Source organism: Emydura macquarii, unplaced genomic scaffold (assembly GCF_026122565.2).
Source record: "Emydura macquarii macquarii isolate MOO-44397 ecotype Brisbane River unplaced genomic scaffold, CSIRO-AGI_Emac_v2 contig_3278, whole genome shotgun sequence".
NCBI classification, from domain to species: domain Eukaryota; kingdom Metazoa; phylum Chordata; order Testudines; family Chelidae; genus Emydura; species Emydura macquarii.
This window is the reverse complement of record NW_027133415.1, coordinates 589,670-614,162: the sequence shown is the minus strand read 5'-3', so window position 1 is coordinate 614,162 and position 24,493 is coordinate 589,670. Positions and strand designations below refer to the sequence as shown.

Here is a 24,493-nt window from a genome sequence, read left to right as displayed (position 1 = left end):
CTTCTGTTGAAATCAGTGGAAATTAAGAGTCTGTGTTTGAAGATCTGGCTCTAGTCCATTGTGACTGTGTGCTCTTAGTTCATATTACCTTGGAAGATGATCAAACTGAACTGCAAAAACCCACTTCTTATGGAAGAAGTGTTCATGCCTGTCTTATGGGATAGGGATAGGAGTAGAGTAGCTTGATAGCGGTACAGCATAATTACATACCTGCTAAAACTTTCTTGTTTAGACAAACCCCCATTCACAGCCACAGCTCTATCTACACAGAGATGTAACTACCCTAGGGAAGCTCCTAGGGTTGAGCAGCTGTAATTCTCAAACGTACAGCCATGCTGGGGCGGGGGCGGGGGGGGGCAGATGCTTCCAGGGCAATGAACAGGACACGTGGGAGCGACCTCTTCTCTGTCAGCCAGTTCCAGCGTGTTGCAGGCGGAGGTTTAGGGCTAGCTGGAGCATGGGCTTGGGACTTGCGTTAATCACATTAATTACACTCCCGCGCCCATTCATGCGCTCACACACTGATTCACGCTCATTCATTAACTAGTTTAATTACACACACGCGCGCGCGTTAATTAGCTGCAGCCCGGCGCGCTAGATCACTCCAAGCGTCTCTCTGCTGCAGCTGACCAGGAGGAACTACATTTCCCATCATGCTGTGCCGGCCCACCACGTGACGACCGACGGTCCAATGGGGGCCCCCGTTACAGCCGAGGCTCGCTGGCCGTTTGTAAGGAGCCATGGCGGAGGCCGCTCGCTGACTCCCCTCGCAGGCGGCCCGGCTGGGACCCGAGGCCTGGGGAGGCCGCCCAGGTAAGGGCGAGGCGAGGCCGCAGTCTCGTTCAGGAGGGGCCTGGCTGTGGCCCCCTTCGCTGGTGCTCACAGGAAGTGACGACAGGGAGACCGGAGAGGATACTGGGAAATAATAGGGGGAGGGGAGATGGGGGGGACACGAGCCCCTCGGGCCCTGGCGTGGCAGAGGGGGGTGACCTCAGCACGTCACTGCGGCCCAGGCACCTGTGTGACGTCAGCGACGCCGTCGCTATGACGTGGCCACGGCGCTGTGGCACGTGCCCCTCCGTGACGTCATCAGCGCGGTCGCTGTGGCTCGGCGGTGTCGTCACCGTGTGCCCCGGTGTGATGTCATCAGCCACGTCCCGGCAGCGGAGCGGCCTAGCCCTGGGGCCTGTCCCCAGTGGCCGCGTGCCCCTGGACGGCCCAGTGCGCGCGGCCACGTGTCCTAGACCCGGGGCGGTCGTGACGTGGCCGGGGCCCGTGCGTTTTGGTCACATCGCCGCCTTCGGCCGGTGGATGCGACGGTCAGGGGCCAGGCCACCGGGCTGTGCGGGTTTTCCTCCTCTGTTGTCGTCAGGGCATCGTGTTGCCGCGTCACGTCGTTCGGCATCGTGCTGCGACGATGCCCCGAAGACGCCATGGGGCGGTCACAGAAGTATGGCAGCTTCCCAACGTCGCTGTGCATCATTGCTGCACTGTGACGTCAAAACGCTGCCCCTGGGCGCTCACAAACCCTTGTATCATGATGCGGCATCACCATGAAATGCCGGCCCCGGGAAAGGTCAACCTGTGCTGTAATGTGACATCCTCCAACCCTCAGAGGCGGTGACTCCCATTGGTAGGGGTTTTGGGGGCAGAACTTGCTCATCTCTGTTAAAAGTGATGCAGCTCCTTGATAAAAACAAGGAGAGTTCTGTAGCACTTTAAAGACTAACACATTTAATTTCAGCAGGCATAAGCTTTCCTGGGCTTCAGCTCACTTCCCCAGATGCAGTTGGTAGAAATGATACAGCTCCAGGATAGTTTTAGTACAGATGAACAAATGGCCTGGGGGCATTTTAAGCACTGTGGTGTCTAACCCTGATCAGAGCACCTGCTAAATGATAGGGTTTTAAAAACGCTGGAAGCCTGGTCTACATTAGTGTCTTTACTGTTGTTAAAACCCGCACTTCAGTGTTAGCAACAGTGGGCATTTTTTTTGTCAGAAACTCCCGGTGTAGACAAAATTGAGTTACCCACATGATGATACGATACAACATTCTGCACACTTCTTCAACACTTGGTGATGTGATGGTGCAAAGGTTGTTATATAACAGGATTTTTGCCTCACGTTCATGTCATCAATACAGAGTGGCAAAGCAACAGGAAGTCTATCCTGAAGAATGCTGGATCAGGATATTGTGTGCTGTGACTAATCTGATGTACCAACCACCCTTCATTATTAGAGCCTGGGTGCAAGCTGCTTTGTGATTATGCTAAATAGGTGCAGCCCTTGGGCTCCTGGCATATTGACAATGCAGCAAAATTTAGATTCACCTGATTTAGAAAGATCTAAAAGCTCTAAATGATTTGGATCAAACTGGTCAGTCTAGCTTGTAAAATATCTTTTTATTTTATTCAACCCATCTGTGGCTAAGGAAGGAAAGACACCTAGCTAACAGCTACATTCAGACACGCTGCTTACAAAATACAATCTGCACTGCTATGCTGTTCGTCTGCATCTTTTTAATATATACAAATACAAAGCAAGGAACAAAGACCAAATCCCTCAAAAGAGTCTTTCAACTATCTGAAATTTTCTTCTTCACTGTTTTCAAAGCTCTTATTATCTCTGTGTATCAGCTACATGCTTTTTTTAAAACAAAACTATAGAGATTCCTCTGAACCTGTGATATTATAAGATTACTTTACGTAGCCAAGTTTGTACATGTTTGGTAGCTGTTATTCAAAGATCCATAACTTCTCATTCTTTCCCGGATGCATCTGTCATACTACCAGCCTTATTCTATTAAAATCCTTCCTCAAGACTCATCTCTTTTCGAATGTTCACAAGAAGTGAATCAACAATATTATGTACAAATAAAAACGAACATCCTACTTATTTTTTCATCTGGTTCCCAGTGTCTACTCTATCTGTCTTGCTTAGACTGGAAGCTCTTTGGGGCAGTACCTGGCTTTATTTTTGTCGCTCGTCTTCTGCCATGCACGTTGCTGGCACTGAACAAATAAAAAGTTACACTTCTGACAAATTCCACATCCTGTGAAATAAATTGACATAATCCTTTGCTCCATCATAAGATAGCTCTGAGCACAAATAAGTGAATAGGTCTCAGTGCATAGTGTTTGTGTAGTTGGAGAAGACTCAGTTCAATTTCCTATCTACAAAACATTGGCAGATTTTAGTTTTCTTACAAAGTTCATTGGGCTGTTGCTAATGGTCTTAATAAGGACTTGTTCTCTTACTTGGTCATTTTTTTTCAGTAAATATCAGTAAATGTCTATTTCACTGTACACACACAAGTCAATGCAATAATATTTCCATTGATGATAATCAAAATTTGCAGATAGGCAAAGTAAGAAAAGTGCTATTTTGAGATCTTATTAGAGTTTGACTTAAGGGTATTTAGTTTGTATATTTCGACGTGATGTTGACAATTTGTGTTTAACAGTTATAAAACTTTACTCTTTTGAATCTCAACATCTACTGTCACTAAATCATTTTTGGTCTGACCACCTTCCCACCCACACACACACAATTTCTCGCAACTGTGAAAATTTAAATAAAAATTTAAAAAAAGCTTACAGTGAAACATTGATATTATCCATCAAAGTTATAAAAAAATAAAAATCTAATTCTACCTGGCCTAGTTTATTTCATTTTGTATAGTAAAAGCCATTAGATCACTTGGTCCTCTCATTCTTTTGCCAAAGTCCAACACCCATCATTCATTTAAATCCTAGTCTTATACATTATACTCCTGGCTATTCAGTATGTTCCAAAGGTCACATTCGGCTGGATTAATCGTAGATCTAGGTCCCACCCTCTGTGCAGCTCTGCTCTATTGTGACCTCACAGCAACATCATAACAGTTTGCCACCAATGGATCAAACAGAACTTTTGTATTATGACACCTCTACATTTAGAGGTTAGACACTGCTCAGAATTCTAGGAAGACTTGAAAGTGTCAGATCTCACCTTTTCCCAATCACCCCAAACACAGAGCCCACGTGAGACATTCTTAGCTGAAGATGTGAGTACAAGTTATATCCTATGTGTTTTTCCTCTGAATGAACTGTCAGCAACATTATTGGGTGACATTGTGGTGGTGTGGAAGAAGGGAGAGATGAGATTTATAAGCCTGTTGTAATTAATGTTTACTTTTTTTCTGCACACCCTCCCCCCCAGTATGCTGGGAACTCCAGCTGTAGTGCCTGCAGCTATAATCAAACGTGGAAGATAGTTGCTCACACAGATCTTCACCTTTAAGTCTCTGCACAATTGTTCCCTCATCTCACTACCTTTACCCCCCCCCCCCTTTCAATTCTGTGTTTCCTCTCCCATCATTGCTTCTTGTATCTCGTTTTCCCGCTCTCATCTTCACCTGATCTTTCATGTCATCCCTTTATTTTCCTATACACATGGAACTGACTCACACTCTCTTAATAACCAAGAAGGACTTATCTTTGCATTTCTACAAAGGCCTTTCCTCCTCCCAGTTTACCATCGACAACTTCCTGCAAGCCACATGCTGAACTCTGCTTGTCAGCCCCATATATACAGGCAAGAATCAAGGCATTCACACTTGAAGGGAGGCTGCCATCGGGGCAGGAGGTCAGCTGTCATTCAGAGAACCGGTGTACAATTCACTGCACAGCAATGGGGAGAGGCAGATTTTGGCAATGAACTTGGAGCAAACTCTTACTGCTGGGGGATTTTTAATGTCCAGGTGGAGCAGAAAGGAGATGATACATCTATACACATACATAAAGGACGCATTAAAAAGACCCCTGATAACAAGCTGTATAGGAGTCAATGTTTCTGCCTGAGAAAGGCTGAGACAACCCTGCCAGAATTTGATACCTGGGCCCAGATCATCAAAGATATTTGGGCTCCTAACTCCAATTGCAATCCCATTTAGGTGCCTAAATACTTTTGAGGCTCTGAGTCCTGGTGGTTAGAATACTATCCAAATTGTTATCTAGGGGGTCACGATTCCCTAATTTTTGCAGCCTTTACTCCGAATAATCTCATGGGGCACGATTTGCCTCTAACACAGTTTTACACTGGTATAACTCCACTGACATCAGTGGAGTCACTCCTGATTTACACCTGGAGAGGGGAGACTGTCGTTAGCAGACCTAGTTGTGAGTTAGGGCTGAAAGATGAGATCCCTACATAGTAAGAATATCTGAACAGGGTTTTAAGTTCAGGCCTTGTCTACACACAAAAGTTGTACGGCTTTCCTTATATATAGCTGGTATAGCTAATACAGTACAACCCTCCCTGTTTGATGCATTTATATCAGTATAAAAGTGCTTATCCTGGGATGGCTTTTTCCCATACGGGACAACGAGAAGAGGAATTAGCTATCCTGGTATAAGGCACCTTTATATTGATGTAACTGCGTCTACACCAGGGGTTGTACTGGTATAACTGTATTGGTAAAACTCAGACCTCTAACCAAAATAGTTATAGTGGTACAAAAACTGCATGTAGACTAGGCCTTGGTGGAAGTGGGGTAGGACTACTGATATAGTAGGGGTCTCTCAACCATACTTTCTCGTGCACTGAAGAGTCTGAAAAGAATGTATAGAGTGAACATGATGCTCTGCATGTGTGTGTGTGAGAGAGAGAGCATTGTCTCCGTGGAGCTTTTTTCGAAAGAGTTCCCACCCTCACTACCCATGCACCTCCAGCTAAAGAAGCACTAGGGTCAATTGGCCACCTCTATTTTAACCAACGTGGGTGAGATTTTCAGAGTTGCTGAAGGGATTTGGACACCCAGTTCCCAAGGGAATGTAGGGGAATAGGGCATCCAGCTCTCCGAAGTGCCTTTGAAAACGCTCCCCCACCTTCAGTGCTGCTCTGAGGGTTAGATGACCTGGTGGTGAAAATACTGGTGTCTGCTCTTTACTAGTGCCCGTCTTCACCAGTCCGAGTCTCTCAGCTTGCAAAATGGCTATGTATGCATGAGGCTGACTGCATCTATTCTGGGCCCCTTGGAAGATTTAGTGCTAATTTCTTTTCAGTTCTTTCAGCAAGAGAAGCTGCGATGAATAACACAGGTAAGGGTGTTCTTTTAAATAGAATGTTGAATCCTTTATTATAATCAAATAATTTGAAACACCCGGTGTGGTCTAGCGGATGGGGCATTAGATTGGGATTCAAGAGACTTGGATTCTGTTCCCAGCTCTGCTACTGACCTGCCGTGTGATTTTGGGCAAGTCACTTCCCTTCTCTCTGCCTCTGTTTCCTCTCCCACCTTTTGTCTGCTTAGATAATGAACTGTTGTGTTTGAACAGTCCCTAGCACACTCGGTGCTACTGTAATACAAATCATAATAACTTGAGCAGCTAGAGAGCGAAGCAGCAAATCCAGTTTGGTTGACTCCTTGCCTTCTCCGGTGTTTCAGGCTCCCTGGAGGATGGAACCGAACTCAGTGAGGACTAAAGTCCCAGCCTTCTTATCGGACTTGGGAAAAGCTACGCTCCGAGGAATCAGGAAATGTCCCCGGTGCGGCACTTACAACGGCACTCGAGGGCTGAGCTGCAAGAACAAAACCTGCGGGACGATCTTCCGCTACGGCGCTCGGAAGCAGCCCGGCGTCGACGCCGTTAAGATCATCACTGGCTCGGATCTGCAGATCTACTCGGTGCGGCAGAGAGACAGGGGGCCAGACTACCGGTGCTTTGTAGAGTTGGGCGTTTCGGAGACCACCATCCAGACCGTGGATGGAACCATCATCACGCAGCTCAGCTCTGGACGCTGCTACGTTCCGTCGTGTTTGAAGGGAGCCACTCAAGGTGTGGTGGAAAACCAGTGCCAGCACATCAAGCTGGCTGTGAACTGTCAGACTGAGGCTACCCCTTTGACCTTGAAAAGCTCCATCTTAAACTCCATGCAGGCCTCACCCGAAACGAAGCAAACCATCTGGCAGCTGGCAACGGAGCCCACCGGCCCCCTGGTTCAAAGGATCACCAAGAACATTCTGGTGGTGAAGTGCAAGGCCAGTCAGAAGCACAGCTTGGGGTATCTCCACGCCTCCTTTGCTCAGAAGATGAGCAATAAGAACGTGCCAGAGCACAGGTTTCTCTGCTCATGCCAGGCTCTGAAATCCAGCAAAGCCAGCTCTGCCAAGGAAGAGGCTGCCCAGAGATGCATTCATTTCTTCGCCTGCATCTGTGCCTTTGCCAGCGATGAGACTTTGGCACAGGAGTTCTCCGACTTCCTCAGTTACGATTCCAGCGGTAAGTGGGGCTAGTGCAGGCGTGGGCCGGAAGGGAGGTTTTGAATGACCAGGGAGCAATGAAAGATGGGGGCGGGAAATGAGAGAGCCCCGGGTTTGGTGAGCAGTATTCAAACTGATGGGTAGCGTCTGCATGGGGATGGATTTCCTGGACTTGTCTGTTCCCGCATCTGACGACTGCTAAACTATGCCAGTCGCGAAGCATTTCTATCTCTGGCTTGTAAAACAAATATGGCCTGCAGGAGATCAGAACCAGAGGGGGATGTCCCCCCCTACCCAGCTCCCCAAGGCTTGTCGCTATGTAAGTAACTCATTACAGGAGGAGGCAGAAACCTTATATGGATGGTCTGGGTAGGTGTAATGAATCAGAGGCAATAGCACAGCTGAGCATTGCTGGCTGGCTTCCTTCCTGCTAGGCTACCTTATGTGGAGGAAAATCAAGAACCCAGGAAGAGTTTCTCTTGGGGGAGCTACACTGGGAGGGAGCATCTGTCCACTCAGGGGTAAGGGGTACACGCGACTAATGGGTTTTGAAGGGTTTTTGTTTTGTTTTTTTGAGGGTAGGGAGGTGGATTTGGGCTTTAAATGCTGTATGTTAAGCTATGACTGTTTAATTAACCCTGCTTACATATAGCGTGGTGCTATTTTGGCTAGAAAAGAATCTATTCCCACAGTCTCTGTAAGCTCCTTACTCGCCTGAGTTAGGGTTGATAAGTTGTTTATTTTGCCGGGAAGAGTGCCTGGTTTGTGAGAGGTTAAAATGTTTCACTAGAGTAGGGATATAGATGCCTGGACGAACTTCAGTTTTAACCTGAATTTGGATGTTAGCATGAGGGATAAGCCCAAAGCATGCGGCCAGAAGAATGAGATAATGAAAAAGAAGGGTTGTGTGTGTTAAATCAGTAGTGACCCTTGACATACCAATATTATCTTAAGGTTTTGGTTGAGGTGAAAAAAGAAGGAAAACATGGATAATTGGGCAGAAAACCTTGAGGAGAGGGGCCCAGCCACTAATCTTGTCTGAACCAGGAGGAGGAGAGGACAAAGTTCAGCCCTAAACTGCCTCTTCTGGGGTTAGCTAAGGTCCGATAACCAGCAATAAAATCATTTGTTTATTCCAGTGTATAAAAGGCAAGGGTTAGGGGTTGCTTAGTCAGAGCTGTTGCTTTCCCTCCCGGAATCATGCCATGATGTGAAGGTGTCTCCCAAGGTATGCAGTGGTGATGAGTATTTGGCCAGGGCTTAGAACTGTATTGTCGCTGGGATGCAGAGTAAAAGGGTGCCTGTTTGTGTTTGTATTTTGGATGTGATGAACACTTGTGTGGAAGCTGAGTAAACGTATTAGGGAATTTATTTCCAACATCTAGTGAAACCAGACCCGCTGCGTGATCATTAACGGCTAGATGTTTGTAGCTAAAGATAGAGCTAGGTGCCTACTGGGATTTTTAAAAAGCACCCAGTTGCTAATAGAAACCAAAGGGAGTGAGGCACCCAAATGCTCTTGAAAATTCCATTTGGCATCTAGCTGCATCTTTAGGTGCCTAAATACCTTTAACAGTTTTGTCCCTAAGGGACTAATTCTGATTTATGCAATTAAGATCAGGAACAAACCTATGAACTGGAGCTGCACCCGTGTAAATTATTATTTCTATTCGGGAGCAAGGGAGAGACCCCATCATGGATCAAGGTCGTATTGTGCTAGACGCTGTGAAATTGGTGTGAGATCAGAATCAGGCCTTAAGTGCCCAGACTACATTAACACAGCCTTAACGCTACTGCTGACTTGTTGTGTGACCCTAGCCAAGTCCCTCACACCAGCTGTGCCTCAGTTTCCCCATCTATAAAATAGAACTGACCATACCTAGTAACTTTTGGGACTTCACTGATTAGTGAAATGCTTTGAGACCTTTGGGTGAGACCTACTAAAGAAGTGCAAGGTATTCTGGTTGTTGTCCAGCTGTCGGTAAGTGGTTACTGTGTCCATTTCCACCACCGCTTTGCCACCGTGTACGTACTGGGCCAGGTGAATCTCTGACGTAACACCATTGAACCTGGTGGGGCTATGCCCAGGGAGAAATTGGCCTATTTAGTTCTTTAGCTCTTCACCACCCCCCCCCCCCCCCCCCCACCGCTACTTTTAATACCCTAATATTTCCTTAGTAGCAAGTGGTGGAGTTCAGATGGCAAATGCTTCGCCTCCATCCCTCACTCTATTTTCATTTTAACTTGTCAAATAAGTCTCTTTTGGCCAAAAGTTGTGTGGTTTTTATTTTATTTATTTTAATCCTTACAGTCTTATACATGTGGGAAAGGAGCTCTTGTCTCACTGTAGAAGTTGCCACATATTTTTTTCACACTGACAAGTCAAGGTAGCTGAACTCTGGAAATGTGGAGTGCTGACAGTCCGTGAGCCTTACTTGTGTGGCCCAGGATTACTCATGTGAGTAAGGATTGGCAGAAACAGGCCCCGTGTTAGTGTGGTGGGGGAGAAATGGTTAGAAATGAACAAAGCTGTGAACGTTTGAAAATACAGACTAAGTTCACGTCTGGCACTTTCATGTGAGTAATCTCATGTGGGTAGTCCCACTGAGTTTAGTTGGACTACGCACACAAGTAAATTTAAGCACGTGCATACATGTTTGCAGGATCAGGGCCATGATGTTGCTTACACCTTGCACTTAATTATAATTGTTTAGTTATAAAGACTCAAGGGTTGTTTTTTCCAGGTCTCAAAGGGATCATAGTGCCCCAGTTAATTTGCCATCCTGAATCCACCGTGCAGGCTGGCGAGTCCACTACTTCCAAGCCAAAAAAGAGGAAAAAGGATGAAGCACCTGGTAAGGGACTGTTCAGTTCTTTAATAGGGGTTTCAGTGGGTGTCTGTAGATTGGATCAGGTTATTGTTGATCTGGGTGAACATTTGAATCTTTTAACCAGCATGTGATTTTTAACGGGATTCAGTGAAACTAGATGTTGCCTCTGTCCTGTCTCTGGGTGCACTCCCAGGTGTCAGACGTCAAGCGTTCTCCTCTCCTGGGAAGAATTAAGCAATTCTCCCTCTCAGACCGGGCCTTCGGATGCAACACCCTAGGTATGCCCTGTGGTTACTCAGCAGGTCCAACTGGGTCCAGCACCTGTGGTTCTTCCCTTTAGGAGTGTGTGACCAGTGACGAATGTCGTGACCAGAGAGCCTTCTTAAACCCAAGGATTGTTTGATCTGAACAGCAGGAATAAAGCATGTAGAGAGAAGGATTTTCAAACAGGATCTGTACATATGTCTGTCTTCCCTACAAGCCTAGCTGGTAGGCGGGCAGGCTGCTTCTTCAGTGGGTCCTAGGTGTCCACCTAGAGAGCTCCCCAGCAACTGCCTCTGTCTCCGCTGGACAGAGAGAGTCTTTAACTGCTTCTAGTCTTTTTGATCTGCTGGCTCCAGATCCAGTGTGGCTGGAACCAAGAGGTAGCATCTTCTGAGCTAACTGCTGAAGGGTTAACGGGGTGGTGGTAATGATGATGGTGGTAGTTTATCTTAGCCATTGATTTGTTTCCTGCTTATTTTAATCATCATTCGTACGCTAAACATCCCACTAACCAGATCACCTACAGTATTTATAAATTATTACAGTGCAACTGTACACTAGACACCTGATCCTATATACCCTTCCTCCTCCAACCTGTTGACCTCAGTGGGATCACTCATGTGAGTAACGTTTGTCTGATCTGGCCCTCTAGTATCCAACAGAGCTGTGCAAAACATTGACAGTAAAAGTCATCAGCCTGTTGCCTTCACTCCCACCGGTAATCCTTCCTTACACCCGTATTTCCACTGCCTTCAGTTGGGAATGAATCACATTGCCCCATTAGCACGTTATTCCTCACTCACCTGGAGGAAATTGCCTCCTGGTTTGACAACAGCAATGACACGATGCGGGTTGGTGGAGAGTTCCCTTCTCTGACTCCAAAGTAGGATTTTAAACCTTTTTCTCACAAGGTCCAGGGCAGGGTTTACCTGGCACATAAAGAAATCATTAATAACTAAGAAATTCAGAATCAGGGGGCATTGTAGTTAATTGTCTCCCGTGGTCTTCAGTGTAGTGTAGCAGTTGTTACCAGCACTTGGGGTGCTGGTTGCTGGAGGTGGAAAGCATCTCGTCAGTTCCATCCCTGTGCAAGGATGGAGCCCCCGGGGATCTCCGTTGTTAAACCAGACTGTCAGAAGCTACTGTTCTAGCTCTGCGGGTCACGCACTGCATGTCGCCAAGGTGTGGAAACTAAAGCTCTTTTAAATTAAGGTACACAAGGAAATAGTCCACTCCTGGCTCAAGATCCGGTCAACAGCAATCTGAGGAAAAGTGGACTGAAAAAGCCAGCCGTAGCCTCTTCACTAAAAAGGCAAGGTAAGTTTCATTCCTGCAGTCTCTTTTCTCAGCCCTTAGAACAGCAGAAATACAAAAATAACTAGTGGGTGGGAAAAAATGCTGCACGCCAAAGGCCAGATCCTCAGCTGGTGTAAGTTAGCAATAGCTCCATGGAAGTCAACAGAGCCATGCATATTTACACCCGCTGATGATTTGGCTCAAGTTGTAATAACCCTTGTGAAAGAAACTTTATGGGCCTGGTTCTCCTCTTGTCAACAGTGGAATAACTCCAGGTTTGCAGTGGAGTGAGATGAAAATCCGACCCGAGGTTCCTAAACTCTCTTACTGCAGTTTTGTAACTCCTCCTGTGTGCTGGCAAAACTATGCACCTGAATAACAGCGTCTGCCTGAAAGATGGTGCCGGCTCACTCTCTTGTATAGCTGCTTGGATTTCGTCCTCCTAACTCTGAGTTTAAAACAAAATGTTTGTTGAGGGGATAGTGTCGGGTTTATGAAGTATTTTTTTGTAATTAAAAATTGTTTACAATGAAACTAAACGGTTTGGCCAGATCAGAATAGAAAATGGACTTGAGCTTTATTCTGGCCTTTGTCACTGTCTTGCCACTGTCTGTGCATCATCTCCCAGCTGTGTGTCTGTGTGAGATGATTCTTTGCCAGAATCAGTGAATAAATGCATTTTACAACCACACGGTGGCAAACAGTTGTTCAAAAGACAAGCCAGGTTCTGTCTTCTGTTCTTCTAAAGTCTGGGGGCCTGATTCGCCTCTCCTTTACTCCTGATTGACACTGGTGTAACTCCATCAAAGCCAGTAAAGTTACACCAGTGTAATCGCAAGGTAAGGGAGAACCAACGCAGTCGTTCTGACTGGGGACATGCCAAGCACAAATGGCACTGACTCAAATAACTCCTGGCTTCCTTTGGGTTATTTATACATGTATATTTTAGGACTATTTATTTACATATCATTTTAGGATTGCTTATTTCTCTATCTATTTCGGATTATTTCTATATTTCCAGGTACTTAGGGATTTAAAACTCAATCCAATTCCCATGGAAACCTGTGGAAGCCTTTCCATTGACATTAATGGTATTTGGATCAGGCTCTTATAAAATAAACACATTCTTTTCCTATTTATTCATTTTTCTTGTTCACCTGAAACTCCTGATTACCTTCTATGGTTTTCCTAATGCTCTTCTCGCGTTACGTTTTCTAGGAACGAAGTAAAGACAGAACAAATCAATTTTCCTTTTCGCTGTTTAAAAGCAGTTACTGCAATCTCTATCTCCTTGTGTCTCTCTGTCTCATCAATTCTCAGCTGCAAATGTCTTTGTTCCTTGTCTGTGCTTCTTAATTTTTCTTATTTTGGGGCCTGATCCTGCTACAGTTCAAGGGGATTATGAGCAGTAGTAAGGCGAGTTGCCCGTTTTTGACCCGAGTGGATAATCGAAGTTCAGGCCTTAGTGATGTTCCATCTGGAAGTAGAAATTGATGGAGTCTGGTATTTTCTCTGATGCAATCTTGTTTATTTACAAGGAATGAACAAAGTCCTGCTCCTCTGAATGCAAGAGGAACCAAGAACAAAAGAAGTAGTTTCTTAGCTTATAACCCTCAAGTTTCTTTGGCCAACACTAGACCCAAAAACTCTCTCTAGCTTTTTCTAGGGCCATGTTGTTCTTACAGGCTCCAGCTTGGTTATCTTGCTTTTTGTCTTCTCTGCCCTTGTCTATTCTCAGTTTCTCTGTGTTCTCTCTTCCCACACACACACACCCCTACCCAAAACAATACTCAGCCAAAATAGGAGTCAGTGAGCACATTCACACACACTTTTTGTCTTAGGTGAGGGGCTTATGCTTACAGTTATGTTAACTGAAAGGTGAGTTCATGCCTATCAATCTTGACAGGGTTTTAACTCAATCTGTAACAAGGTTTCTCCGAGGTCATAACAGGTGCTTACCCTTTATTGAAAGTGCTTTCACCTCTGGGTTGGATCTATATTTATGTAATATCACACAGCAACAGCACTACCTAGAACAAGAAGCAAAAAGCACCAGAGCCAACTGAAATTTCAGGGAGGATTTAGTTAAGCAAAATGTGTCCCAAAACCTGCAAAGACTTACACGTTTGTGACTTGTCTAACTTTATGCGCTGTGTATAGTTCCACTGGCTTCAGTACGACTTCTTGCAGCATGTACAATTAACCACACACACGTCTTTGCAGGTTTGAGTTCCAACTCTTATTTTGGGACACAGTTGATATGAAAGTTGATACACAATATGAAGGGCCTGATTTTTCTGTGGTGCTGAGTGCATGCAGCTCCCATTGAGTTGTTGGTGCTCAGCACTTCTGAAAATCGGGTCTAAAGTTGCAGGTATGGGTGTGTGTGTGAACACAAGCATTTGGCTGTACTGGCTCCAATGACTTTTAACAGGAGAGCTGACTGAATAATGGATTTTATGGCAGGGTCTGAACCGAAAAATCTGAAAAAAAATCTGGTTTGATTTGAACCAAAGAGAATGTTTTCATCAAACTGACCCAAAATGTTTTGAGTCACCCAAAACATTTTTTTTTTAATTCTTTGTTTCAATCTGGGCATTTTTCAACCTTTTTTTATGTTTGTTTGTTTGTTTTCTAAAGCTGACCAAATTTAAAATCAAAATGCTATCTTGAAATGAAACAGTTGAAACAAAACATTTAAACTCTTTTGAATTTTTTCCCCCAACTGAACCTATTCATCAGATTCAACCCAAATTCAGCAAATAGTTTTGGACCCTGAAAAATGCATTTGTCAGCAAAAAACATTTAGTTAAAAAACATTCACTCTGCTGTAGTTATAAAACCCTGAAAACGGGATGCATAATGGAAATAACGTCTTCACCACCACAGCAAAAATGTCGCTGTTCATTGATCTCATGTCCTCTGCACCCTATATTTCTGCTTTGTATTTAGTGAAGAGTATCAAGTCTACGTATTCTGGAAGCTGTCTAATAAATGTAATGCTGAAAACACTTTGAGATTATATACATACGTACACACACAGCGTCTGGTGTGAATCCAACATGTGTCTAGACTTTCACTGCTTATTGTTTCCTTCGGGAACAGCATTGGGGAAGTGAAAAACGCTTATCCTCTCTGTTTAAAGACAGCAGTTGTATTTAATGAAGGGTTTCCTTTTCTTTTAGCCTGTAATCAGCTGCTGGATGAGTCACAGGTGACCTTATCCTTCCAGGAATGGCTGACCAGTGTCACCGAACGCATCCATCAAACCATGCATTACCAGTTTGATGGTAAGTATTCTCTGGGAGCCACCTCATGACAGCCTAGCATCTTGTCTCGTTGCTGCTTCGTTCTTAAAGCAGCAATAGTTAAGCAGCATAAATTGTGATCAGCTTTAAATATCTGCTGGGTCAAAGGGAGAAGAGCATATGGCTGGGAGGGGGGCCAGCATGTCTTGTGATTTGGGTGTTTCCTTCAGTCTTGATTCTCCCTGTAAACATCAAATGTGGTCAGAAGTGTTGCATAAGGCTTTGTGCTGGCCTTCTGTACAGGGATGAGTTTTGCCCTTAAGGTTAGATTGTGCCTTTAGGAACAAGCCTGAAAAAGGGGCCTGCATTAGCTGCAGTGCCACAGGATGCACTCTGCAGTTACTCTGCGTAGCTTGCGTAACTCCCGTCGACTGGCACCCAATCGCCGGGTCAGTGTAGAGTCTAGACCAAGCCATAGAAGGCAATCAGGTTGGTCAGGCATGACTTGCCCTTGGTGAATCCGTGTTGACTGTTCCTGATCACCTTCCTCTCTTCCAAGTGCCTTAACATGGATTCCTTGAGGACCTGCTCCATGATTTTTCCAGGGATTGAGGTCAGGCTGACCGGTCTGTAGTTCCCTGGATCCTCTTTCTTCCCTTTCTTGAAGATGGGCACTATGTTTGCCTTTTTCCAGTCATCAGGGACCTCCCCTGATTGCCACAAGCTTTCAAAGATAATAGCCAATGGCTCTGAAATCACATCAGCCAACTCCCTCAGCTCTCTAGGACGCATTGCATCCGGCCCCATGGACTTGTGTATGTCCAATCTTTCTAAATCGTCCTGGATCTGTTCCTTCAGCACTGAGGGATGTTCACCTCCTGCCCATTCTGTGCCACCCCATGCAGTAGTCTGGGAGCTGATCTTATCTGTGAAGATAGAGGCAAAAAAAGCATTGATTACCTCAGCTTTCTCCACATCCTCTGTCACTAGGTTGCCTCCCCCATTCTGTAAGGGGCCCCCACTTTCCCTAATCTTTCTCTTGTTGGTCACATACCTGTAGAAACCCTTCTTGTTCCCCTTCACGTCCCTTGCTAGCTGCAACTCCAGTTGCGCTTTGGCCTTCCTGATTTCATTCCTGCACGCTCGAGCGGTATTTTTATAATCCTCCCTACTCATCTGACCAAGCTTCCACTTCTTGTAAGCTTCTTTTTTGCATTGAAGTTCACCAAAGACTTCTTTGTTAAGCCAAGCTGGGCACCTACCATATTTGCTATTCTTTCTGCACATCGGGATGGTTTGCTCCTGTGCCCTCAATAAGGTTTCTTTAAAATACAACCAGCTCTCTTGGGTTCCTTTCCCCCTCATATTAGCCTCCTAGGGGATCCTGCCCATCAGCTTTGTGAGGGAGTCAAAGTCAGCTTTTCTGAAGTCCATGGTCCGTATCCTGCTGTTCTCCTTTCTTCCTTTTGTCAGGATCCTGAACTCAACCATCTCATGGTCACTGCTGCCTAGGTTGCCACCCACTTCTACTTCCCCCACCAAATCTTCCCTGTTTGTGAGCAGCAGGTCAAGAGAAGCACGGCCCTTAGTTGGTTGCTCCAAAAACTTCCTGGATTGTTTGTGCTCTGCTGTATTGCTCTTCCAGCAGAAGTCAGGGTGATTGAAGTCCCCCATGAGAACCATCTCCTGTGAACTGGAAACTTTCCCTAGTTGACTGAAGAAAGCCTCATCTACCTCGTCCTCCTGGCCTGGTCTATAACAGACACCCACCACGACATCATCCTTATTGTTCTTGCTTCTAAGCTTAACCCAGAGACTCAACTGGCTTATCTCCAGTTTCATACTGGAGCTCAGAGCAGTCATAGTGCTCTCTTACATACAGTGCAACTCCTCCACCCTTTCGCCCCTGCCTGTCCTTCCTGAACAGTTTGTACCCATCCATGACAGTGCTCCAGTTGTGTGAGTTACCCCACCAAGTCTCGGTTATTCCAATCACATCATAGTTCCTTGACTGTGCCAGGACTTCCAGTTCCTCCTGCTTGTTTCCCAGGCTTCTTGTGTTTGTGTAGAGGCACTTGAGATAACTGGCCGAGTGCCCGACTTTCTCAATGCAGTTCCAGAGGCTTCCCCTCTTGCACCCTCCTCCTTCTGCTTCCTCCTGGTGTTCCACTTCCCCACTTACCTCCGGGCTTAGGTCCCCGTCCCCCATCGAAGCTAGTTTAAAGCCCTCCTCGCTAGGTTAGCCAGCCGGTCTGCAAAGATACGCTTCCTTCTCTTGGTTAGGTGAATCCAGTCTCTTCCTACTAATCCTTCTCCCTGGAACAACATCCCATGGTTGAAGAATCCAAAGCCCTCTCTCCGACACCACCCGTGTAACCACGCATTTACTTCTGCAATGCGACGGTCCCTACCTGGGCCTTTTCCTTCAACAGGGAGGATGGACGAGAACACCTCTTGTGCCTCAAGCTCCTCTCCTCATTTCACCCTCTACTAAAAGCAGATATGGCAGCTTATTTAACAGCACACAGCAAAGCGATATAGCCATTTAGAACAAGAAGCAAAAAGCTCCATCGCCTATTGAAACTGCAGGGGCAATTTAGTTAGGCAAACTGTAATTGCCCAAGCAAGAATTTAGCCAGTGTCTCTTAATTCCATGCTGGGATGCTGGTTTGGTACTGACACAAAACCTGCAGCACCCAGTGTTATCTGTGGAGACCTGCCTTCCAGGTACTGATCAGGCCAGAGCGTAGCTTATGAGATCTGACAAGACCTTGAAGGGAAAATGAAACCAATGATGAAACTTCTGTCCTAGTGAAATGAAATCCTTGTAGAAGCACGTAAGAATATTTATTAGTATGTCCCATCCCACCTGTTTCCTATCAAACTGCTCCTTTTTGTTCTCCTCTAAGTCCTTCTTGGTTTAACGTGCAGGCAAACCAGAGCCACTGGTGTTCCATATACCTCAGTCTTTCTTCGATGCTCTGCAGCAGAGGATTTCCGTAGGAAGCACAAAGAAACGGCTACCTAATTCCACTACAGGTAAAAGATCTTATGAGTTCATAAGCACAAAGCTTTGGAAATCTGAACATTGGGAAATCTCTGTTTGTTCCCATGCACAAATCAGTCTAGTTTAATGTTTTTAGGCCATGCATTGGGAGTGTGAGACCAAACAGTCTGCTATAGCAACAGGAGTCAGTGTCATTAATACTCCGTGTATTCCAGGTACTGTTCTCTGCATTCATCCTAAAAATCCTTATGCCCAGTGGGAGAAATTCACTTGTAAGCAATGGGCCTATATCTCTCTTGAGGTGTGGTGCTGGCCCTCTCCTCAGGGATGAATTACATGCAATGTCCATTCTACCAGAGCGGTAACTGCTTTGTAAATATAGTATTTCTGCCCTGGTAGTTTAAAAACGCTGAATCAGAGGCTACGGTACCCTGTAGAATGTCATCTGTGTTTGAATCTTCACTACACGTAAGCCCTAATTAGAGGAGAATAGTAAATTGGGTAACGAGGGGAAATATTTTACGAGTCACGGGGATTCTGACAATCATTCTGGTTCACATAGCAGTGTAACTTATCTGTTTCCAGCAACAAATCTCAGAGGCATTGTTTGTTTGTTTGTTGTGAGGTCTTCTGGTTTCACCCCTGGAATTGTTTGACAAGTGACTTGCTCAAAGTCTCATTGGTGGTTTAGCCAGTTTGAAGCCAGTTTGAAGCCTGATCTCCCTGCCTCCATGGGCACTGTGTATGCGGAAAAGCTTTTTCAATATAACCTAAGGCGTGAAGGTAAAGCGATGCAGCTATACAGGTGTAACCTCCCATGTGGACACTCTATTCTGGTATAAGAGCAGCTTTTTCCAGTTTAAAGCGTATGTGGCTTGGGAAGGGTTTTAAGCTAAACCAAAAAAGCTCTTACACTGGAATAAGAGTGTCCTCAGAGACAGGGCACCTGTCTAAACTGTAGCCTTGTCTACATAGGGCAGTTTTTTAAGTCACTTCCTCCAACCTTTAGACCACCCAAAATATATAGTGGAAGCAGCGTAGTCGAGTGGCAGGGCAATGGGCCCGAAAAGCAGGACTCCTACGTCTAGTCTCAGCTCTGCTGTGTGAACGTGGGGCAGGCTGGTCCAGTTTGTTACCTGTAACTTGGGTATGACAACGCTGACCTAACTCGCAGGGGTGTTCTGAGGCTTGGTTTCATGTCTAACTCCTTTGAGACCTGAGAGTGAAATATTCAAGTGCAAATTCCGCTTAGTAATATTTACCAGGCTACTTGTGTGGTGTCAGTCCTTTCCTCAACAGGAGACCCAGTGGGGAGAGAGGAGCACAGATGCTTTAAAACCACACAGTCTTGGTTTCCTAGACATTGAGCACGTTGCATCTACAGTCTCCTTCAGTATCCCTGTAGGCCAGACTACATAGCTGGTGTTTCTGACCTCAGAAGTGAGCTTCCATGGCAGGAAACAGTAGGAGGAACAATTCTCGGGAGTCTGTAGTCAAAGCAAAAGGTGGCCTCGAATAGCACCGTAGCACACGTTCAGGTGCCCAGACTTGTTACAGTTCAACAGTTCCTCCCATCTTTGCAACTGCTTTTCTGTTTTACGTTTACCAACATCTTGTAAGAAATCTGTGTATTTGCACAGCTTTAAAACCAGACTGAGGTAGCCCTAGGGCAGTGTTTTTCAACCTTCTAAGTAGCAAGTACCCCCTAACTTCTGACAACTTTAATAAGTGCCCCAACACCCAATTTTCCACGGGATTCTATATTTACCGACTCATGTGAGTCGTATGTTGGAAGAAGGGCTGAGTATATAAGGTCGTGATATGACAGATGTCAGATCCAGTGTGGGTAGGTTTACCACCTTTACACCAGAGGTGCACAACTCAAGTATGTACCTGGGCTAGAGGTGATGTTGGCCAAAGCTAGGAGGCTTTGAGTGGCATGCCAATGCTGGGGGATATAAAGCGCAGCGCCAAATTTTTTGCCATAGATTTGAGAGGAGGAAGGGGTGAAAGAGAGACAGGGAAGGAGGTGAGAGAGAGAGAGAGAGAGACAGGAAAAGAGGGTAACTGGTAAATCTGGGGCTGTCATAGTTGTCAATTTCACTGTTCAGCTAGAGCGGTGAAATTGACAATTTTTCTGGGCCCTGGACTTTGAGCCAGGGAGGGGAGCTGCCACCTGGGCAAGTTGCAGGCGCCTGGCTGCCAGTCCCGGAGGTGTGCAACTGCACCCATCCGAGCAGGGGCAGAGGAGGCTTCCGAGCTGGCTGGGACCCAGGGATGTGGGCAGGTGGCTGCTGCCCGTCTTCAAGCCGGGGCGCTGGAGGCTGTCTCTTGGCTTGGAGCCGGGGAGTGGGTGGCTGCCACCCAGCTGTGAGCCCAGCTCGCCAGATGCAGGAGGCTGCCGCCAGGCTCCCACCTGGGATCTGCGACCGGGTGGGAAGTGTGGGGCTGCCTTCACCAGAAGTCGGCAGCTGCCGCCCGCCTCCCCTTCATTCTGTTTTTCCCTGGATACCCCCTGCCTGTGTCTTACAGGGGAATGAAATGAGGCAGAGAGAAGATAAGCGATTTGCCAGGGACATGCACTGGGTTAGTAACAGAGCTGATGGAAAAGTAAAATGTTATTTGTGAAAAGCCGGGGCTTTGTTTTTTTAAACCAACGTGCCCATCCCAGAACTGCGGTTTATAAACCAAAATTAAACAAATTTCCATTTAAAAATGCCTTTCATTGGAAGAAATCCAGTGTCATCACCATCAAACTGGTTTGGTGCCAGCTAAATTGCATTTTTTGACTGTGTTAGTCGGGTTCCCAGCCGTGGCCTTGACCTTTCCTCCCTCCTCGTGTTACTAGATTGGTTTGCCATAGGATATAGAATAGCAGTAGCCCTACAGCTTCAGCATCTGTCATGTGCTCTTCCTGTTCACAGCTTTTGTCCGGAAAGATGCCCTGCCTTTGGGTACCTTCTCCAAATACACCTGGCACATCACCAATATCCTGCAGGTCAAGCAAATATTTGACACTCCAGAGGTAAGTCCAGTTTGTTCTCCTGGTTCCTCTTTAAAGACCAAGCCTGGTGCCCACCGGATTAGGTCAGCAGGCTGGGGAGCAGACAGGGCAGAGGTAGACGGAGCTCCCACAAACACAACCATGAGTAATCACACGTTAGTTCAACAGGGCTGCTCCCCCGTGTAAGGTCAAATCCATGCAACAGAGTTTTGTCGGCATGGCTCTGTCAGGTAGGTAGCAGTCTGAAAACCCTCTGTGTAGACTCCTCTTACACCAGCAAGTGTCTTTTTGCCAGCATAGCTTGTGTCATTCAGGGAGGGGAGGTGGCTTAAGTTGGCAGGCATGTATGAAAGCTGAGGCTGTACGCCCCGGCTCTGCCTTGTTACGGAGAGCCTGCAAGCTAAGGAACAGTACAAGTACAGCTTGGTGGTGGTTGAGAGCCGTTAATGCTCCTTGCTCATCACCTCTGCCTGGCTTCTGTTGAAAGATGCCCTTGGAAATCACACGCAGCTTCATCCAGAACCGGGATGGGACCTACGAGCTGTTTAAGTGCCCCAAGGTTGAGGTGGAGAGCATAGCGGAGACGTATGGTCGCTTGGAGAAGCAGCCCATTATCCGGCCCTTGGAACTCAAAACCTTCCTCAAAGTTGGTAAGTTTGTAATAGAGGGAAATAAACCCAAGTAGCTGTTACCTCCTGGAAGGTTCCTACCACTCTTGTTTGAGAACAGAGAGAACTGTCCCCCCCAGTGGTCTGAGCATGAGGGGGACAGACAGGACACCTATGTTCATTTATGTTTGAGGAGCCCTTAGTTCTGTGAAGAAGTTAGGAAGTTTTTCTTGAGATTTAGTCTAAATCTGTTGAGCTGTAGTTTGAACCCATTGCCTCTTGTCCTGCCCTCTGTGGCAAGAGAGAACAACTTTTCTCCATCCTTTTTATGGCAGCCTTTCAGGTATTTGAAAATGTCCCCCCTTAATCTCTTTTCTTCCAAGATAAACATACCCAGTTCCTTCAGCTTTTGCTCACATGGCTTGCATTCCATCCCTTTGATCATCTTTGTCGCCCACCTGTGGAGCCTTTCCAATTTCTCTACATCTTTTTTATACACATTGGTGACCAAACCTGGACCCAGTACTCCAGCTGAGGCCTACCTAGCGCCGAGTTTAGCAGTACTACCACCTCCCTTGACTTGCACGCTACGCCTCTGTTAACGCAACCGAACATTGCATTTGCTTTCTTTTTTGCAACAGCTTCCCCTTGCTGACTCATGTTGAGGTTGTGATCCACCACAACTCCCAGGTCTTTCTCAGCAGCGCTGCTGCCAGGCCAGTTATCCCCCATTCATTCTGCATTTGGGTTTTTTCCCCTGAGGCAGGCCCTGACCAAAAAGCTTATCAGACAACAGCTGGAAGAAAGCAAGTGTTGTTCTACTGGAGGGACGGGGCACCGAGTCACAGGTGACATGGCTTAATTCAGCGTCAATAGAACCAAGGAATTCTGCTTTGGGCCTGTGTTTGTGTGCTTTATTTTTTAATAAATCTTCATTATGGCACAATTAATGCCACTTGGACATCTAAATGACAGGCTATGCCCACAGGTATTTATCCTTAATTGTCAGCCTAGCTTTAACCAAGCTTAAGATGTTACCTGCCATTTTATTACCTCCATGCTCTGTGATACTGATGAAATGCTTCTTTTCCCCCAGGCAACACATCACCTGATCAGAAGGAACCAACACCTTTCACAATCGAGTGGATACCGGATATTTTACCCCAGTCCAAGATTGGTGAGCTGAGGATTAAGTTTGAATATGGCCATCACAGGAATGGCCATACCACTGAATACCAGGAGCAACGCCCTTCACTGGAACAGACCCTGGAGCTCACTCCTCTGACCACCATCACCTTTCCTTGACCGAGCACCCAGCCCCTCTCACAGCTCAGGTTGCACAGCTCTGCTCTGTGGTTTCTCTGCCAGGGGCATTATTAGCATTGAACTGCTCCCTCAATCTGATGCTTTCCAATCTCAGAGTAGCCACAGGGCCTACCCTAGAAGAGACACCTCACCTGCTCTATAGATAGTTTTCACTCCATGTGTGCTGTATTCTGAGCACATTTCTGCATTCCCTTCACCAGGATGCAGTCAATCCACTTTGAGTTGTAGTTTCCTTCTCTGACGTCCCCCTTGAAAACAGATTTATCTACAGCTCACTGCTGGGAGGAGACCATCTCTTATGAAGTAAGTTATATCCTTGTATTACGACATGGCCCAGTCTGACTCTGGCATATTTTAAAGTATTTTTTTTTAAAATAAAGCACACTAGAAAATGATGCTGCTGTTTGATTTCGATCTCTTTTGAGGGAGGAAGGCAATTTTAAAATGGGAATGTATTAAAGGGGTTTTTCCATCACCCACTCTTTCTGTAGACTTCCAGTGCTGGTAGTCAGCCATGCCTATGAGGGGGGGTGACCCCCACTACAGCCGTGCTGCACTGAGCAGCACAAAGCAATGAACTGCCCTGCTCCTGCCTTTTCTTTTCTGTCCCCTTTTAGAAACTCCTCCAAAGGCCAGTGATGTCTGCGTCTTTGCACAGCCTTCAGGGGGCTTTAGTTCAGTCCTCCCCCCTCAGCCGCGGTAACGTCTTTCCTGTTCAACATCTTGTGTGTGCGCAAAACACTCACGGGTGCAGACCCAGAGAGGCAGGATTTGACCAACTCAAACTAAACCAGGCAGAACTCACTGGCTGGAGGAGGGTTAGGGTCAACTCCCCCCTCTGCTTGAGAAGGAGGATTTGAACCATGAGCACTTAGCGCACCAGCAGATGGCCTCCATGCTGCTCTCGGCCATAGTGTGATGTCTGGCTCCCTCAGTGTTTCCTTTGGATGCTGCGCCTGGTTCATTACATAGTCACATGGCCAGCGGGTCACTGTCACGCCCTCTGTAGTCCTGGGGTGTGGGTGCTCCCCCCGCAGCAAAGTGCTGCCTGAAATCCCTGTTCTGCTTCATCCCCTCACTCAGGAGTTGCACCTTAACTATATATTCACTGGAGCAAAACACGCTTCCACAGCCCTCTGTGGTACAGGGGTGAGGGGCTCACAGGGGGGTGTGGGTGACCCTGGTTCACAGCCCCCCCTCTGCTGTGTGAGAGCAGAGTCCTTGTAGCGGAGCAAGGAGCGTTTCACAGCCCCTCTTGCTCTTGAATTAAAGAGGAATTGCTGCCCACTGCTAAAATGCCCTTTTGTCCACCATGGTCTGGATCCGCAGCCAGGCTGCAGCAGACCCCCGGGCCCCCCGCTTCCACCGGGAGGGGTGTAAACTGAGGGAGAGTCACTGGTGGGCAATCCCTGTCCAAATCCCCTCTCTTTCCCCAGGGGACCATGGGCTCCTGAGACAGGTGGTTCAGACAGGGATGTCCCACCCCAAAGGGTGGTCACCACCGAGGCCAGAAATCCCTGTGCAAACCCCTGCCCAGCAGGCAGACTGGGGATTTGAATCAGACTCTTAACAACCCAGGTGAGTAGCCTAACCCCTAGACTACAGAGTGAGGGCAGCCGTGGGGCTGGCCCCAATCACCTTTCATTCAAGTAGATTAGCTCCCCC

The 24,493-nt window shown here is 46.6% G+C and overlaps 1 protein-coding gene across 2 annotated transcripts; it reads left to right on the top strand.

The window, feature by feature from the left end:
- Positions 1-734: 734 nt before the first annotated feature.
- On the top strand, positions 735-23,223 carry CUNH2orf42 (chromosome unknown C2orf42 homolog). Of its 2 annotated transcripts, XM_067532369.1 has the most exons (10): positions 735-813; positions 6,055-6,081; positions 6,429-7,263; positions 9,989-10,099; positions 11,552-11,656; positions 14,821-14,925; positions 17,815-17,922; positions 20,815-20,915; positions 21,382-21,544; positions 22,599-23,223. In XM_067532369.1, the coding sequence occupies exons 3-10, from the start codon at positions 6,441-6,443 to the stop codon at positions 22,805-22,807; spliced, it is 1,725 nt and encodes a 574-aa protein (XP_067388470.1). In that variant the 5' UTR covers positions 735-813; positions 6,055-6,081; positions 6,429-6,440; the 3' UTR covers positions 22,808-23,223. The 2 variants fall into 2 exon arrangements, with proteins under 2 accessions (XP_067388470.1, XP_067388469.1); XM_067532368.1 differs by lacking the exon at positions 735-813 and having other exon boundaries at positions 4,369-7,263.
- The last annotated feature ends 1,270 nt before the right edge of the window (positions 23,224-24,493 follow it).

What these genes read in the sequence shown, in the direction of transcription:
- CUNH2orf42 (XM_067532369.1), top strand. Translation starts at nt 6,441, where the DNA reads ATGGAACCGAACTCAGTGAGGACTAAAGTCCCAGCCTTCTTATCGGAC. An exon ending in CCTCAGTTACGATTCCAGCG is followed by an intron (nt 7,264 to 9,988) that starts GTAAGTGGGGCT and finishes TGTTTTTTCCAG; the next exon opens with GTCTCAAAGGGATCATAGTG. An exon ending in CTCTTCACTAAAAAGGCAAG is followed by an intron (nt 11,657 to 14,820) that starts GTAAGTTTCATT and finishes CTTTTCTTTTAG; the next exon opens with CCTGTAATCAGCTGCTGGAT.